Raw genomic sequence first — 16671 nt, 5'->3', positions numbered from 1 at the left:
CTCTCTCTCACACACACACACACACACAGGTTCTCTCTCTCACACACACACACAGGTTCTCTCTCTCTCACACACACAGGTTCTCTCTCTCACACACACACACACACACAGGTTCTCTCTCTCACACACACAGTTTCTCTCTCACACACACACACAGGTTCTCTCTCACACACACACACAGGTTCTCTCTCTCACACACACACAGGTTCTCTCTCTCTCACACACACACACAGGTTCTCTCTCTCTCACACACACAGGTTCTCTCTCTCTCACACACACACACACACAGGTTCTCTCTCTCACACACACACAGGTTATCTCTCTCTCACACACACACACAGGTTCTCTCTCTCTCACACACACACACACACACACAGGTTCTCTCTCACACACACACACAGTTTCTCTCTCACACACACACACAGGTTCTCTCTCACACACACACACAGTTTCTCACACACACACAGGTTCTCTCTCTCACACACAGTTTCTCTCTCACACACACACAGTTTCTCTCACACACACACACAGGTTCTCTCTCACACACACAGTTTCTCTCTCACACACACACACACACAGGTTCTCTCTCACACACACACACAGGTTCTCTCTCTCTCTCACACACACACACACACAGGTTCTCGCTCTCTCACACAGTTTCTCTCTCACACACACACAGTTTCTCTCTCACACACACACACACACACACACAGGTTCTCTCTCAAACACACACACACACAGGTGCTCTCTCTCTCACACACACACACACTCAAGATTGAATGTAGTTCTTTATGAAGAATCTTGTGAAATGTTCTACGCTCAAAGAACACACACACACACACACACACACACACACATTGTAAACTAAACATCTGTATTCATCCATTCTGAGGAGCTGAGACACACGAGGACCTCTGCTGACTGAAGAGAGAACTGCAGGAGCGCCGCCTGTGGAGGCTGCTGAGAGTCCGACCCCTGACCCCTGACCCCTGACCTCGAGCCGACCCATGTGTTAGAAACTAAAACCTTTATTTCATACTTCTGTGAAAACATCTCCTTCAAACAACTGGATTTATTGGACTGTGGCTCAGTGGTGAGCAGGGTGGTCCGTCAACCAGAGGGTCGGCGGTTCGATCCCCGGCTCCACTAGCCCATGTCGATGTGCCCTTGGGCAAGGCACTTCACCCCAAAATGACTCCCGTAGTTGTACCTCCGGTGTGTGAATGTTTTGTACGTTACTTTGGATAAAAGCTTCAGTTAAATATAATGTAATATATCAGTTTTCTCACCAAACACTAGTTTTTACATGATTACATTTGAACGCATCATGACGTTTACATTTGTTTTTAGACTAATACTCATTTTTATTGAATGGAGCTTGAACGATTCAGAACCTCCGGTAATACTAGCTGTTAGCTGTTAGCGGTTAGCACTGTTAGCCGCCACAGTCCAGCTTGGCTAAATAACAGTGCTAGCAGCTAGCGTTACCAGAGGTTGCACTAACAGCTAGCGGCTAACAGCTAGCAGCTAACGTTGGCTAGCTCGATTTACAGATCAGTACATCAGATCAGACACGATGGGCACGCGTTTCTTTAAATACATACATTATATAATAACGTGATTTATGATCGTTCATAATAACCCAAGCAGCCTTTTGGAACGAGTCATTGTTGGTTCTGGTATCGGACCAACTCTCGTAAAAATGGGAAGGAAAATAAATACATTCACATCGATAGTTTTTTTTCCATCTCCATCATTTAAAAAGGAAACCACCACTCCAGGGGGCGCTCTCACTCACAACACATGGGCCGTGCACACTTGACCCTTATTGTCTTTTTTGGGAATGTATCCAGGCCGCCGCGACACAAAATGAAACAGCTGCAGATGCGCTGAGCATCAATGTCTTCTTGGGAAAGTGTGACAGCAACTTCCTGTTTCAGAATTTAAAAAAATGAAAAACTTGCACTCCTTTGGTTTCACAGACTCATTCGTGTCCCTCTGAGAAGACGCTCAGATTATTGAAATGGGGACAAACGTTGCGTGTAAAAACGGTACGTTGATAGCCGATGGAATGATTCAAGACCTTTCATGATCTTTCAAGACATTTCAAGACATTGCAAGACCTTTTAATACCTTTCGGTACCTTTTCAAGACATGTCAAGACCGTTCAAGACCTTTTAAGACATTGCAAGACCTTTCAAGACCTTTTAAGACATTGCAATACCTTTTAAGACGGCTCAAGATCGTTTCAAGACATTTCAAGACATTGCAAGACCTTTTAATACCTTTCAAGACCTTTCGATACCTTTTCAAGACTTGTCAAGACTATCAATCAAGACCTTCTAAGACATTGCAAGACATTGCAAGAACTTTTCAACACATGTCAAGAATGTTCAAGACCTTTCAAGTCCTTTCAAGACATTTTAAGACATGTCAAGACCGTTCAAGTCCTTTCAAGACTGTTCAAGACATTTCAAGTCCCACGGTCGTCTACCACAGCCAGCTGTCCAGATGCTGGACGCAGTAGCAGGCCTGCTCCAGGATGGCGGACAGCTCCCCGCAGCCGGCCTCGCTCCACGTGGGCAGCAGCCGCTCATTGTTGAGCACCTGCAGCCTGGGCGTCCCCTCCCGGAGGACGCGGTACAGGCAGGGCCACCGGCTCTGGATCCTCAGCCTGGTCCTGCGGTCCAGCGTGATGCCGCGGACGATCTTCTTGGCGCGGAGCTCGCGCAAGGCGGGGAGCCTCAGGCAGGAGAAGACCAGGCCTCGGCTGGGCGACACGTCCAGGAACTCCAGGGACTGGGACTCCAGGGTGTACGAGATGCCCAGGTTCCTGAGCGGCACCAGGATCTGTAGAGTCAGAGACTTCAGGTGGGGCAGGGATTTGGTGAGGGCCTGCAGCGTGGTGGGCGTCACCCCTTTAAAGACCCAGAAGTACTTGAGCTCCAGGACCCGGAGCTGCTGGAAGCGGGTGAGCAGCGACACGGACTCGTCCGACCAGTCGAAGTGCAGCCGCATCTTGGAGACTCGCGGGCAGCTGTGGGCCAGCTGGGTCAGCAGCTCCTGGAAACTGGTCACCTGTCAATCAAAGCAAACCGGTAAACCGTTAGCCGGGCACATGTTGCTATGGACGAGGACACTTGACTACAGGGGGTTCGCCATTTCTGTCTGCCAGCTTTGAAAGTGAGTTATATGTTTCATAATCATGGGAAAGTATGTGAAAAGCTCACAGCTGAAGTTATTTTTCATTCTTTAGTTCAGTTCCCACTGCAGTGCTGCTAACATGGAAGCTAGCATGACTCATTGATATTACAAGTTCTGCTCTCAGGCCTTTGAAGATAATTGTAACCAATGATACTACTACTACAATAATACTACTACTACTCATCACAATTTAAAACCGTATACCATGAAAACGTCATACTTTCTGGAGTTTCTTTTTCAATCATAGAGAGAAAACATTAATTATTTTAAATTGGTTAATCCACACAGCAATGTGGAGCCGCTATTCCTCTGCCGGGAACATCAAATGATGGATTATATTTGTTTTAATTGGGTTTTTTTCATGCTGAATGACTCTTCAGCGTATGGACAGCTCTCTGGTCAGCGCAAGATTTGAAGCGGCGCCTCTTTCTGATTCTTTGAGGAAAAACTCAAACTTGATTGTAGTATTGATCCGATCACAGTCTTCTTCATTCGTAGTTTAGTCTTTAAAATCTCACAATGCAAATCCTCACACTTGAGGAGCTGGAATATTTTGCACATTTGGCTTTTATAATGACTCCAAATGATTAACTGGATTTCAACATTTACTATTGGATCTTTTTTTTGTGGTTAATGAACTATTCTGTTTCAGAAAAAAACTAATTTGACTTTTATTATGTAAACTCTCTCTGTATATTGAAAATAGGAGGATCAGATTAAAAAAAATACGACAAGGCTTAAAGCTGCATTAATACAATCTACTAGTACATGTGTGATGCCAATAACAATGAAGAGGCATCAATGTGCACATGCTCATGCTGAGCCTCCACTGGCATCAGGCCTCGTCCCTTCGTCCCACAGGAAGTGAACGTCAGGAACAACTCGTCACCTGGTCCATCTTCGTGATGCCGTCCTGGTGCGAGCCGGACCCCGCGTGGACCCTGAGGTCCAGCGGCTCCAGCAGAGTGAAGGTCCAGTTGAGGTCCAGGTGGCTGAGGTCTCTGCAGTGGACGTTGTCCAGCAGGAGGCTCAGCAGCTCGCACCACTTGTTGTAGCGGTCGCCCAGGTCGAAGCTGGCCTTCAGCGTGAGCAGGCTGGCCCGCCGGGAGATGAGGTGGTGGGTGTAATGGTGGACCCAGGACTTCCACCTCTCGAACTCCCGGTTGGAAACCAGCAGACCCTCCTGGCCCAGGTGGAAGACGCCGCGGCGGGAATAGTCCGCCACTCGCCACAGCTTCCACGAGCGGACCAGGCGGCTCCAGCCGCAGCAGACCAGGGCGCTGCTGCATTTGTCCGCCTCGTTCAGGAAGAACAGGACGTGCAGCTGGCACTCCACCGGCAGCGAGTTGAAAGGGAAGTGGTCGTCCGCTGCTTTCCGCCGGCTCCTCGCGGGCACCAGGGGTTTCTTCCGCGGCGACATGGCGGCAGATGATGAATTGACGTTGGTGGTCACCGGTGGAGGTCAGACTCTCCACCGGGCGGTCTTGCGGTCAGGCGTTGCCATAAATACCTCCGGCCTGGGGAAGTCTGTCCGAGATAAAGACAAAGGAAATTGTGGAAGATTTTTTAAACCTCTTGGAATAAACAACGTGAGGCGGTCAGTTTCAACTGGTCACGTTATATAAACTTGGCATCATATGGCTTCAGGTCAAAGATCAATCATATCATGGGGATTCTCCCCTTTAAATACACAGTTAGGTCGAAACTAAATAATAAAGTTGTTGTCAAGCCAGGACTTTAACAGTGAAACACACTTGTCTGTAATAGATGTCTCCTCGGCCTGTGACGGGACTCTGGTCCGTTATCTCTCCTCCCGGTGACACGTGACCGACCCGTTCACGGACTGTGTCACCGCGGGTTTATGGGACTGTTTTTAAAGATATATCTAATTATATTACAGTGTTTACCTTTTGGTCGAGCTCCTTCCCTCCTCAGTTTAGAGAGCTAACCTGCTAGAAGCTAATGTTAGAAACTGAGTTTAAAAAAGAACCTGAACGCACCGCGTTGTTGCATTCGTATCCAAAGGTAAACTGTAAAACTTATATAAATACAGAAGTAAAAAAAAAAAAAGCTAGTAAAAAAGAAGAGCATTCAGTAAATAGGCCGACTGGTTACAGCTGAGCCGTGTTGTTGTTTTGGTTGTGGCGCGTGGCGGTGACGTCATGAACATGCGTCGGGCTGCCGGTCAGGCGGATTTGGGAGAGAACGGGCGCCCTCTGTCGGTGGCAGAGGGGAACGCGGTTTCCAAAGTGTTCCTCCGGAACATAGTTAGATAGGCTCTGTTTACATACTACACACAACCTACATACCAGCAGTGGCGGGCCGTCAGGGCCAGCAAGGCCTTCTCTGCTGGCCTAAACATCATCAGAATATATATTTTTTTCTAAATATATTTGCCCACAAATATGTATTCAATTATTTCCCAGAGTAAGAGTTATTCTCTTAATTTCATAGCGTTCCTCTTGGTTGCGCTGCTTCCAGCGCCAGGTTGAGATTTGGAGGGCTGGTCTTTATCTTAGATCTTTTATCCAATCATATTCAGCCATCGTGTGTTGCCAGGGGGCTAAAATCTGCCCTCAGGCCTTCAGAATCAACATTGCGGGCGCTGGTAGCTTAACGTGAATGGGAATGACAATGTTGTGTCAACCAATCAGCTTTAGAGTTGGCTCCTCTAGGCCTTCTAGGAGGCCCCGGAACCGGCACAGGATCAGCGAGCGGGCGGAGTGCTGCACGTCTTTTGATTGGATTACCAATATTGAGAGGCGGGTCCTATGGGCAGGTATATGCAGAACCTCAGAACTAGGAAACTGAATTTGATAAACGAAATAATTCGCGTACTACTAAGCTGTTTGTTCAACCCACAATGGCGGAAGGAGGAGAAGATATCGATTTGGTCGAGGATATAATTATAAGGCCATTCTCAACGAACTTTAAGACCGACGCCAACGCTACAAAGCCCGTCACAGGCGGGACAGGGGCTCGCTCGCCACTTTCAAAGTTCCAACTACGAGCGCTACCGATGGCTCAGGCTCCGAGAAGCTCTGCACACTGGACTGCTGGGGATGCCTGTTGCAAGTGATCGATTTGGTGTTGGGAGCCACACTGGCTTTGAAACTTGAGTTGTCTAACCGAGGCAGCAACGAGACACTAGAGTACGGCTCGGCACCTACAAGCACCGGTGCTTTGACAACTTTTGGGGACACGGAGCGGATCTACAGATCAACGAACACGCGGCAACGGAGCTGCACAATGAAAAGGTGAAGAACAAGAGGGACATATTGAAAAGACTCATTAATTGTGTCATGTGTTTGGGTAAACAGGAACTTTCATCTTCATCATATTTATATCGATGTATGTGTGTGTATTTATTAAATACACACACATACATCGATAGAAATATACATATACATGTACGATACGATTATCTGAATTCTCAGTGTTACTGAGGGTTTAACGTTACTTAATAACACAAGAAACACGACAACTTTATCTTTTTCCGTCTGCTCCTTCACAATAAAAGCCCCGCACCGGAACACTGGTGAACTAATATCTTACATTAGGTTGTTCAGCTGTAGTAAGACGGCATTGAAGGCCTAGATAGAAAATGCACGGCCCGCCACTGCATACCAGGCATACGTCATACGATGCATACGTCATACGTCAACACGTGCAGCAACTCTCTTACAACAGATTATTTACGGCTGCTGTTATAGATCATAAACATCATAAATCAACATATCATCTGTCGCTATAGTACATACGTAGATGCAAACATCTGTAACCGTACATACTCCTCCTACAGAGGTGACCTTTGTTATTACGTGTGTTTAAAGGGTGAGTTTGCAGCTTTAGTGACGTTGCACCAGCAGTAAGTATAAACTATACAAGGGTGATGAAGGCTGATCGACTCCGTCCATCCCCTCGATGACACCGCGTCTCCAGTTCAAACCGGTTCCTTCAGACATGAGGAGAGGAGACGTCTCCATTCCTCCAGTTGGTGCTCCGCTGACACATTCCACCCCGTGCACACACAGAGAGAGGAGGAGGAGGAGGAGGAGGAGGAGGAGGAGGTCCGCATCCGAACACGTAGCACACGTTCATATCGCAAGCCCCGTGCGTGCGGCGTTCAAGGACCCTCCTCTGCAGTGAGGAGGATAGTGATCACAACGGGGCGGGTGGAGAGCTTGAGTGAGCCCCATGTGAGCCTCAGCAGCTCTCAGGTCAGCCTCCAAGATTCATTTATTTTGTATCGCCCCAAATCCAGTGAAGGAAATGTACATCTTTTTTCGGGGCAGTTTTTCCAACTGACTTCATCCAGGAGCTTTAAAAATACATTTGGTGCCATGTTTGAAACCTGTGGAATACCATTTAACTTTTTGTTCAAAAATAATAAAGATACGTATTTAGGCATAAAGTTTATGAACAATTGTCATAAAAATGTCAATAAGGAGACTATTAGGCAGCAGTTCTACAGATTAGAAATGTTTTCTTAGATTTTTTAAACAAAAAACAAACAAAACATGAAAGGACAATCATTTTCAATTAAATGTTATTTATTGATTTTGTGTGTACCTACCGAGTTCAGGCAACACAAATAGGACACAAAGAACAAATAAACAAACACAAAAGGGTAATAAATTATCAAAGTTATTAGAGGAAATTATAGGGGCATGCTCACACACCTTCAGGTGGTCTATAGCAGCATCTCCTTATGGACTTAGGATACACTGAGCTCCTCTCTCCTCTCCTCTCTCCTTATGGACTTAGGATACACTGAGCTCCTCTCTCCTCTCCTCTCTCCTTATGGACGCTTAGGATACACTGAGCTCCTCTCTCCTCTCCTCTCTCCTTATGGACGCTTAGGATACACTGAGCTCCTCTCTCCTCTCCTCTCTCCTTATGGACTTAGGATACACTGAGCTCCTCTCTCCTCTCCTCTCTCCTTATGGACTTAGGATACACTGAGCTCCTCTCTCCTCTCCTCTCTCCTTATGGACTTAGGATACACTGAGCTCCTCTCTCCTCTCCTCTCTCCTTATGGACTTAGGATACACTGAGCTCCTCTCTCCTCTCCTTATGGACGTTTAGGATACACTGAGCTCCTCTCTCCTCTCCTCTCTCCTTATGGACGTTTAGGATACACTGAGCTCCTCTCTCCTCTCCTCTCTCATTATGGACGCTTAGGATACACTGAGCTCCTCTCTCCTCTCCTCTGTCCTTATGGACGTTTAGGATACACTGAGCTCCTCTCTCCTCTTCTCTCTCCTTATGGACGCTTAGGATACACTGAGCTCCTCTCTCCTTATGGACGTTTAGGATACACTGAGCTCCTCTCTCCTCTCCTCTCTCCTTATGGACGTTTAGGATACACTGAGCTCCTCTCTCCTCTCTCCTTATGGACGCTTAGGATACACTGAGCTCCTCTCTCCTCTCCTCTCTCCTTATGGACGCTTAGGATACACTGAGCTCCTCTCCTCTCCTCTCTCCTTATGGACGTTTAGGATACACTGAGCTCCTCTCCTCTCTCCTCTCTCCTTATGGACGTTTAGGATACACTGAGCTCCTCTCTCTCCTCTCTCATTATGGACGCTTAGGATACACTGAGCTCCTCTCTCCTCTTCTCTGTCCTTATGGACGTTTAGGATACACTGAGCTCCTCTCTCCTCTTCTCTCTCCTTATGGACGCTTAGGATACACTGAGCTCCTCTCTCTCCTTATGGACGTTTAGGATACACTGAGCTCCTCTCTCTCTCTCTCTCATTATGGACGCTTAGGATACACTGAGCTCCTCTCCTCTCTCTCCTTATGGACGCTTAGGATACACTGAGCCCTCTCTCCTCTCTCTCCTTATGGACGTTAGGATACACTGAGCCTCTCTCTCCTCTCTCCTTATGGACCCTTACACTGATCCTCTCTCTCCTCTCTCTCATGGAGGTGAACAAGGTGACAACTGGGGGCATGAACCTGTTCCATGAACCTGTTCCATGAGTTGGTTCCATGAGTCTGTTCCATGATACTGTTCCATGAGTGTTCCATGAGCCTGTTCCATGAGTGTTCCATGAATCTATTCCATGATTCTGTTCCATGAGCCTGTTCCATGAACCTGTTCCATGAGTTGGTTCCATGAATCTATTCCATGATTCTGTTCCATGAGTCTGTTCCATGAGCCTGTTCCATGAGTTGGTTCCATGAATCTATTCCATGATTCTGTTCCATGAGTCTGTTCCATGAGTGTTCCATGAATCTATTCCATGATTCTGTTCCATGAGTCTGTTCCGTGAGTCTGTTCCATGAACCTGTTCCATGAGTCTGTTCCATGAGTCTGTTCCATGAGTCTGTTCCATGAGCCTGTTCCATGAGTCTGTTCCATGAACCTGTTCCATGAGTCTGTTCCATGAACCTGTTCCATGAGCCTGTTCCATGAGTCTGTTCCATGATTCTGTTCCATGAGCCTGTTCCATGAGTCTGTTCCATGAACCTGTTCCATGAACCTGTGCCATGAGCCTGTTCCATGAGTCTGTTCCATGAACCTGTTCCATGAACCTGTTCCATGAGTCTCTTCCATGAACCTGTTCCATGAGCCTGTTCCATGAGTCTGTTCCATGATTCTGTTCCATGAACCTGTTCCATGAGCCTGTTCCATGAGTCTATTCCATGATTCTGTTCCATGAGTCTATTCCGTGAGTCTGTTCCATGAGTCTGTTCCATGAGCCTGTTCCATGAGCCTGTTCCATGAGTCTGTTCCATGAGCCTGTTCCATGAACCTGTTCCATGAGCCTGTTCCATGAGTCTGTTCCATGAACCTGTTCCATGATTCTGTTCCATGAGTCTGTTCCATGAACCTGTTCCATGATTCTGTTCCATGAGTCTGTTCCATGAACCTGTTCCATGATTCTGTTCCATGAGTCTGTTCCATGAGCCTGTTCCATGAGTCTGTTCCATGATTCTGTTCCATGAATCTGTTCCATGAACCTGTTCCATGAGTTGGTTCCATGATTCTGTTCCATGAGTCTGTTCCATGAACCTGTTCCATGAGCCTGTTCCATGAGTCTGTTCCATGAGTCTGTTCCATGAACCTGTTCCAGGAGTCTGTTCCATGAGTCTGTTCCATGAGTCTGTTCCATGAGCCTGTTCCATTAGTCTGTTCCATTAGTCTGTTCCATGAGTCTGTTCCATGAGTCTGTTCCATGAACCTGTTCCATGAGTCTGTTCCATGAGTCTGTTCCATGAGTCTGTTCCATGAGCCTGTTCCATGAGTCTGTTCCATGAGTCTGTTCCATGAGTCTGTTCCATGAGTCTGTTCCATGAGTCTGTTCCATGAGTCTGTTCCATGAGTCTGTTCCATGAGTCTGTTCCATGAGTCTGTTCCATGAGTCTGTTCCATGAGTCTGTTCCATGAGTCTGTTCCATGAGTCTGTTCCATGATTCTGTTCCATGAACCTGTTCCATGAGTCTGCTCCATGAGTCTGTTCCAGGAGTCTGTTCCATGAGTCTGCTCCATGAGTCTGTTCCAGGAGTCTGTTCCTTCAAAGTGTCCCATCAAAGATGTTTTATTGCGAAGATCATCACATCGCATTTTCTGCGTGTCTCACTCCAATCTTATAAATGCAGGCCGTCCAAAGGTCAGGGATGTCTATGTGTACAGATTGTAAAGCCCTTTACAAAATAAATTAAATTGAAAATGTAAAAAAATAGAAGAGGAATGAATAAAATAACAGGAAGAAATACCTTCGGTTTTCAAGAGTGCACCATACATTTTGGCAGTATATAATGTGTGTTTTATATGAGTATTATATTATTATCATATTATAGATTTCAAAATTAACATGAAAATCTAATGAAATTGGGGTTAATTTGTAATCTGTTTGTCTTTATTAGTATGTTGTCATTAGTACTCGTCTGTCGGATAGCTCCTGAATGTACCGTCGCGTTTGTTTTGGTCCTGAAGCGCTGTGTCAGAGGCAACCAATTAGATTAAGGGAAGAGCCTCGGAAGTGGCACGTGACCCCCTAGCCCCGCCCCCTCCAGCTCCCTTGTAAAGCCGCGCGTCGGTCAGACTTTATTCATTCCTCCTCCAGCCCGCGCCGCCGAGTTACTGCTTACCGTTACTGCTCCACGACGCCGCAGCGACACTTCTACTTTCTACCAGCGAGAAAAAGAGTAAAAGACAGAAAGAAACAACACTCTGTCCTCCGTACATTCACAGAGAGAAAAAGACATTTGTGGCCGAATAAGCGACATAAATCTTCGACTGCGACACGAGCCGAGCGGCTCCTCACATCCGCCTGCGCCGCTCAGTGGTGGGTGGGGGTGTTCAACTCAGAGTATTTTGCTTGTTTTATTTCTTCTTTTTTAAAGAAGCAACATGAAAACCAAATTCATCACCGGGGTCTCCTCCTCGCCCTCCTCCATCGCTCTGGGCATCCTGGTGACCGAGAACGCGCTGCAGGTCCAGGCCGTCGTCGAGGAGGACTGCAAGGACCTGGTCCGCCTCGAGCAGCCGGACCCGGAGACCCAGCGCATGGCGTACCTGTGGTGCCGAGAGTTCCTCCACGGCGCGTGGAAGAGCCTGGCCAGGGACGAGTTCCACATCACCATCATACGGTAGGCCGGGCTCCTCGGGGCCGGGTGCAAACAGGCCCTCCCGCTGCTGCTGCGTTACACATCGTCTCGTGACGGTGACCGTTAAAGGGCCAACCCCCTCCGCGAGGATGCAGCGCTCCGGGAAACGCATCTTTATGTTCGGACCGCCCCTTTTTAAAATGGTGTCGTGTGACATTTGGGAGGCTAAGAATTGTGGCTTAAAAAAAAGTCTAGACTTAAACCGCTATTTTAGGTGTTGCCATAATTGGGTTTCTATTAAAATGGCAATGTCTTTACACTTTTTATATTTTGAAGGCCAATAACTATTAAAAAAATGTGTATATATATATATATATATATCCAAACCGATATCTTAGGTGGTAATTATAATTTTTTTTTATCTGAAGGCATTCTTTAACTTTTTGATATTTTGAAGGCCATAACTATCAAAAAACAAAAAAAGAATACAACAAAGTAATTTTATAAAAATGTGTTGACTCAAACCACTATTTTAGGTGTTGACATAATTAAAAGTAAAAAAAAATAGACTTAACGTTTGACATTTTGAAAGCCACAACTATCAAAAAACAAAAAAAAGAATATTAAAAAGTTATTAATAAAATGTCTAGACTTAAACCGCTATTCTAGGTGTTGCCATAATTGGGTTTCTATTAAAATGGCAATGTCTTTAATTTCTTTATATTTTGAAGGCCAATAACTATAAAAAAATATGTATATATTAATTTATTGACTCAAACCGATATCTTAGGTGGTAATTATTTATTTATTTCAGAAGGCATTCTTTAACCTTTTGATATTTTGAAGGCCATAACTATCAAAAAAAGAATATAAAATAGTTATTTAAAAAAAAAGTCTAGACTTTAACAGCTATTTTAGGTGTTGACATAATTGGGTTTCTATTAAAATGGAAATGTATTTTGATATTTTGAAGGCCAATAACTCAAAATATATAGATTTAAACAGATATTTTAGGTCGTTCTTTTCAAAAGGCAGTCTTTAACTTTTTTGACATTTTGAAGGCCATAACTATCAAAAAACAAAAAATAGAATATAACATAGTTATTTTTGAAAAACTGTCTGGACTTTAACACCTATTCTAGGTGTTAACACGAGTCTGTTTATTTTAAAAATGGGTAGTCTTTAGCATATAATAACTATCAAAAAAAGAAAAAATTAATATATTATAGTTATGTAAAAAAAAAACTTGACGTAAACCGCTATTTTAGGCGTTCGCACAATTGGGTTTCTTTAAAAAAATTCTAATTTTTTCTAAACTAAGCCGTTGCTTTTAAATCGTCTGAAGTGACATAATGCGGTGTGACATCTGGCCTTCAAACCTATGACAACAATGTATGTAAAGGATTACGGGTTCACAGGCGACGGTTGAACGAGGTAATGTGACACTGTAATGCGCACTATTGTATTCTACCGCCTGTCGTCCAGGCAGCAAGGGGTATTCTGTTGTTTTTGGAAGCAATATCTACATGTAACATGCCCCCCCCCTCTGTCTCCCCAGGGGTGGTCTGAGCAACAAGCTCTTCCTGTGCAGCCTCCCTGACCGCCTGGACCCTGTTGGGGACGAGCCCCGCAGCGTCCTGCTGCGCCTCTATGGGGCCATCCTACAGGTGGGAGCCGCATCTCTTATTGCTAGTTTAAAACGCTGTGTGTTTGTTTTTGCAGAAAAAAAGAGAGCAACAAGTAAGCCAAGACAACTACTCTTCACGAGGATGTCGTAGAAACTACTTTCCCCTCGATAGCCTGTAGATATTAGTCTCATTGTTACAGTTTAGCCGCTGCAGACCATTTCACACTTGTAAATCGTGTCCCAGTCTAGTTCCTGTCGCCGGTGTGTGTCGATAACGGAGGCCGACAGGAAGTAAACGTGGACACGGGCAGTGTCGGAAAGGTCCAAAGTGCGCAAAATGGCAGCATTTAAAAAAAACTTCCTGTAAAAATGTTTGACTTTTTTCAAAGAGATGACTCGTGTAACTGGTCAACGGTCGATATGAGCTGATTATCACAGAAACAAACAAACCACAAGATAAAACCTACTACTGTGTGATGTGACCCTGTCGCCCCCAGAGCTTGTTGTGTGTGTGCGTGTGGCTGCAGCTCATATGCTTATGTGTGTGTGTGTGTGTGCGCGCGTGTTAGCCATTGTTGTACATGATGATGTACCCCCATGGCTGTACATGCATGTGTTCTTTGCCGTAGGCTTCCCAAAGGAGCGTGCCCTCCTGGGTACTCTTGTTCCCAGGTGAACCCACCAAAAAACACGGTACAGTATGAGATCCCTGAAATCTCAGCCTAATACAAAGACGTAACACACACTGACTGACGCAGCACACCACTCGGCTGGGCAGACGCCCTGAGGGGGACGACCGAGCCCCGAAAACACCTCTCCCGTCTGTCCCCTTTCTCCTCTCAAAACCCCGGCATCGTGATTCCCGAATCGTCTAAAAAGTCAACTGGATTTTTAAAAAAAAGTGTGACTTGAGATGTTTTTCGTGGCCCTGAAAGAGTGCGTCGTTTGGAGCGTCGTTGCTTCACGGCTCGCACAAGTGAGGATCGATGACGTATGCACAGAAAGGCACAGAAAGGTAGAGGTGATGTGGTCGGACTGGCCAGAGGTCATGACCTCCAGTGTGTCACAGAACTACAGAGATAAGCCACTTAAGTCCACGTCACTGATTTCATTTTGACTGACGAGGGGTCAACGGCGTCTGATCTTCTGCACGCCGTTTGCTTGGTCCGACACAAAGAAGACTCGCCGACGGGGTCCTGCTGCTCCCGCAGCCTGAAAATCTGCCCAATGAATCCCGCATTAAGTCTTAACTAAAAGCCGCGTAATAAAAGCGTTTTATTGCCGGGGACGTCTGAGCGAGAGCCAACGCGGCGTGTTCTTCACCACGGTAACGGCCGCCGTCTCCATCGGAACAGTCGCGCCTCTCAGGAATTAGTCGCGTAATCAAAACGGCTAATGGTGATTCAGGAGCTCCGACGCCGTCAGAGTGCACCGCCGCTAATGATTAAACGGAGCCCGGCTGCTCTGGAGGTCGGCGTCTCTCGGCAATGGAGATATGCCAATAGCGCGTTGGATAACGGTGATTTATTAACAAATAGATAAACCTTTTTGTACCCCGGGCTATAATAAATCCTTTTACGGCCGGCAACCGGAGAGGCGTTCTTTCCCCCAGCTGGCCGGCTTTTTAAATGTGGTATCAGAAGGTCCGGCCGCCGTGTGTTCGGACTCTCCCGGATCAACTTGTATTCTACCGGATTCCCGCCAGGCGTTCAAAGTTACCGAGTGGCCTTGTGACTTTCGGCCGAATGCGCCGAGTAACTCTGGTAAAGGGTTGGAATCGGTATTAAACACAGATATTTAAAATCGGTAGCCGGTTAAACCGAAACACCGGCATCTACTGCTGCTCGCTAGTCAACATGGCGCGATCAACTGGACTGTTGGTAGCGCCCATTTTCAAACAGAATAAAGTGAAACCTCTGAAGCCTGTAGCTCTTAATGAATCGACTTGTAGCTCTTAATGACTCAACTTGTAGCTCGTAATGTGTCTCGTAATGAATCGACTTGTAGCTCTTTATGACTCGACTTGTAGCTTTTAATGGATCGACTTGTAGCTCTTAAAGACTTGTAGCTCGTAATGACTCAACTTGTAGCTCTTAAACTTAATGTACTTACTTGTAGCTCCTAATGACTCAAGTTGTAGCTCTTATAGCTCGTAAAGACTCAACGTGTAGCTCTTAAACTTAATGTATTTGCTTGTAGCTCTTAATGACTTGACTTGTAGCTCTTAAACCTAAAGACATAACTTGTAGCTCTTAAATACTTGACCTGTAGCTCTTTAACTTAATGTATTTACTTGTAGCCCGTAATGACTCGACTTGTAGCTCTTCATGTGTTTGTGGTGTAACATTTGATGTTTATATGGGGCTACTCGTAAACGTGGGGCCTCTGTTTGGGATACACTCAGATAGTCAGGGCGAGCTCCCCGCACTGTCACGCCCCCAAACGACCCGCTGTGTGTTTGAACTTGTACCGTCTGCACTGCAGGCGTGGTTAGGTTTTTGGATGTTGGGCTCTCATGAACGGTACTCGCATGTATTCACAGATAGCTCTTTTCCTTTTTCTTTTGTTGATAGATGTCCTGTAATAAAGGGGATTGCCGACAGTCAAACAGAGAAAATCCGTACCAAGTAAGTAAGTCACTGACGACGGGCTCCTCCTGCCCAGAGTCCTCCTCCTCCCGGCTCTCCTGATGCGTGGCCACATTCTCCGGCCTCTTTTACCAGTGTAGAATGTGTTTGTTTTTCTTCTATCCTGAGGCACAGGTGGTTTCGAGTGCGTTCAGAATTCATTTAACACCTGTTTCCACTTACTGACGCGCGGCTGTCGGAGCCGAGTTGCTGCAGTTACTGATTTCATTCGGCGGAGGCAGTTCGTGCTTTTCGAGAAACCCGAGTCGGCAGAAACTGCGTTTCACGCTCCGGTGAATTATTCGTCCGTAACACTTTATTGTACTACAAAATGTTACCTGTAGCCTCAGTTGCATATTTAAACATGGCGTTTCAGAAAACTTGGAATACAAAAAAACAATTGTCTTAATGTAACCAATCAACTGGATGTTTAATTGGGATATCTGTTGGTTAAATGTGGACCTCATTCACCTGTAACACACTGTACAATGAGCATGACATCTCCTTTTCTTCCCCTCTATATTCTACCGGGTGTAACGGAGCGGTGTGTTCGTGTATCTGTCATGGCCTGGTTTCTACAACATTTTATTAGCATGGAAAAACAAAGAAAATGGTTCTTTTGGGACTGTCTTTTTATTTATCTCCATCTCA

General features: G+C 45.9%; 2 protein-coding genes across 4 annotated transcripts in view; one reads left to right on the top strand and one right to left on the bottom strand.

Annotated features, from left to right (window-relative positions):
- Positions 1-1252: 1252 nt before the first annotated feature.
- Positions 1253-5415, bottom strand: si:dkey-12e7.1 (uncharacterized protein LOC557553 homolog). 3 transcript variants are annotated; one of them, XR_008831952.1, is made up of 4 exons: positions 5112-5415; positions 4094-4731; positions 2296-3078; positions 2105-2133 (listed from the first exon to the last, which is right to left on the bottom strand). XR_008831952.1 is itself a non-coding variant. In XM_056415953.1 (3 exons), exons 2-3 carry the CDS (start codon positions 4622-4624, stop codon positions 2491-2493), a joined length of 1119 nt encoding a protein of 372 aa, XP_056271928.1. In that variant the 5' UTR covers positions 4625-4731; positions 5112-5415; the 3' UTR covers positions 1253-2490. The 3 variants fall into 3 exon arrangements, 2 of the variants coding, with proteins under 2 accessions (XP_056271928.1, XP_056271929.1); XM_056415953.1 differs by having other exon boundaries at positions 1253-3078; XM_056415954.1 differs by lacking the exon at positions 5112-5415 and having other exon boundaries at positions 1253-3078; positions 4094-5089.
- Positions 5416-11268: 5853 nt separating this feature from the next.
- chka (choline kinase alpha) overlaps positions 11269-16671 on the top strand; it is a 28251-nt gene continuing 22848 nt past the window's right edge. Inside the window, exons 1-3 of the mRNA XM_056415946.1 lie at positions 11269-11808; positions 13325-13433; positions 15967-16020. Coding sequence (XP_056271921.1) covers positions 11570-11808; positions 13325-13433; positions 15967-16020 — 402 coding nt within the window. The 5' untranslated portion in view covers positions 11269-11569. The remainder of the gene's footprint in view (positions 11809-13324; positions 13434-15966; positions 16021-16671) is intronic.

This window comes from Pseudoliparis swirei, chromosome 6 (assembly GCF_029220125.1).
Source record: "Pseudoliparis swirei isolate HS2019 ecotype Mariana Trench chromosome 6, NWPU_hadal_v1, whole genome shotgun sequence".
Classification (NCBI taxonomy): domain Eukaryota; kingdom Metazoa; phylum Chordata; class Actinopteri; order Perciformes; family Liparidae; genus Pseudoliparis; species Pseudoliparis swirei.
This window is presented reverse-complemented; position numbering and strand designations above follow the sequence as displayed.

Bases quoted from the DNA above. Each gene is read 5' to 3' on its own strand.
- si:dkey-12e7.1 (XM_056415953.1), bottom strand. From the start codon at position 4,624: ATGTCGCCGCGGAAGAAACCCCTGGTGCCCGCGAGGAGCCGGCGGAAA. The intron at 3,079-4,093 runs GTGACGAGTTGT...TTTGATTGACAG, and splicing joins GCATCACGAAGATGGACCAG to GTGACCAGTTTCCAGGAGCT.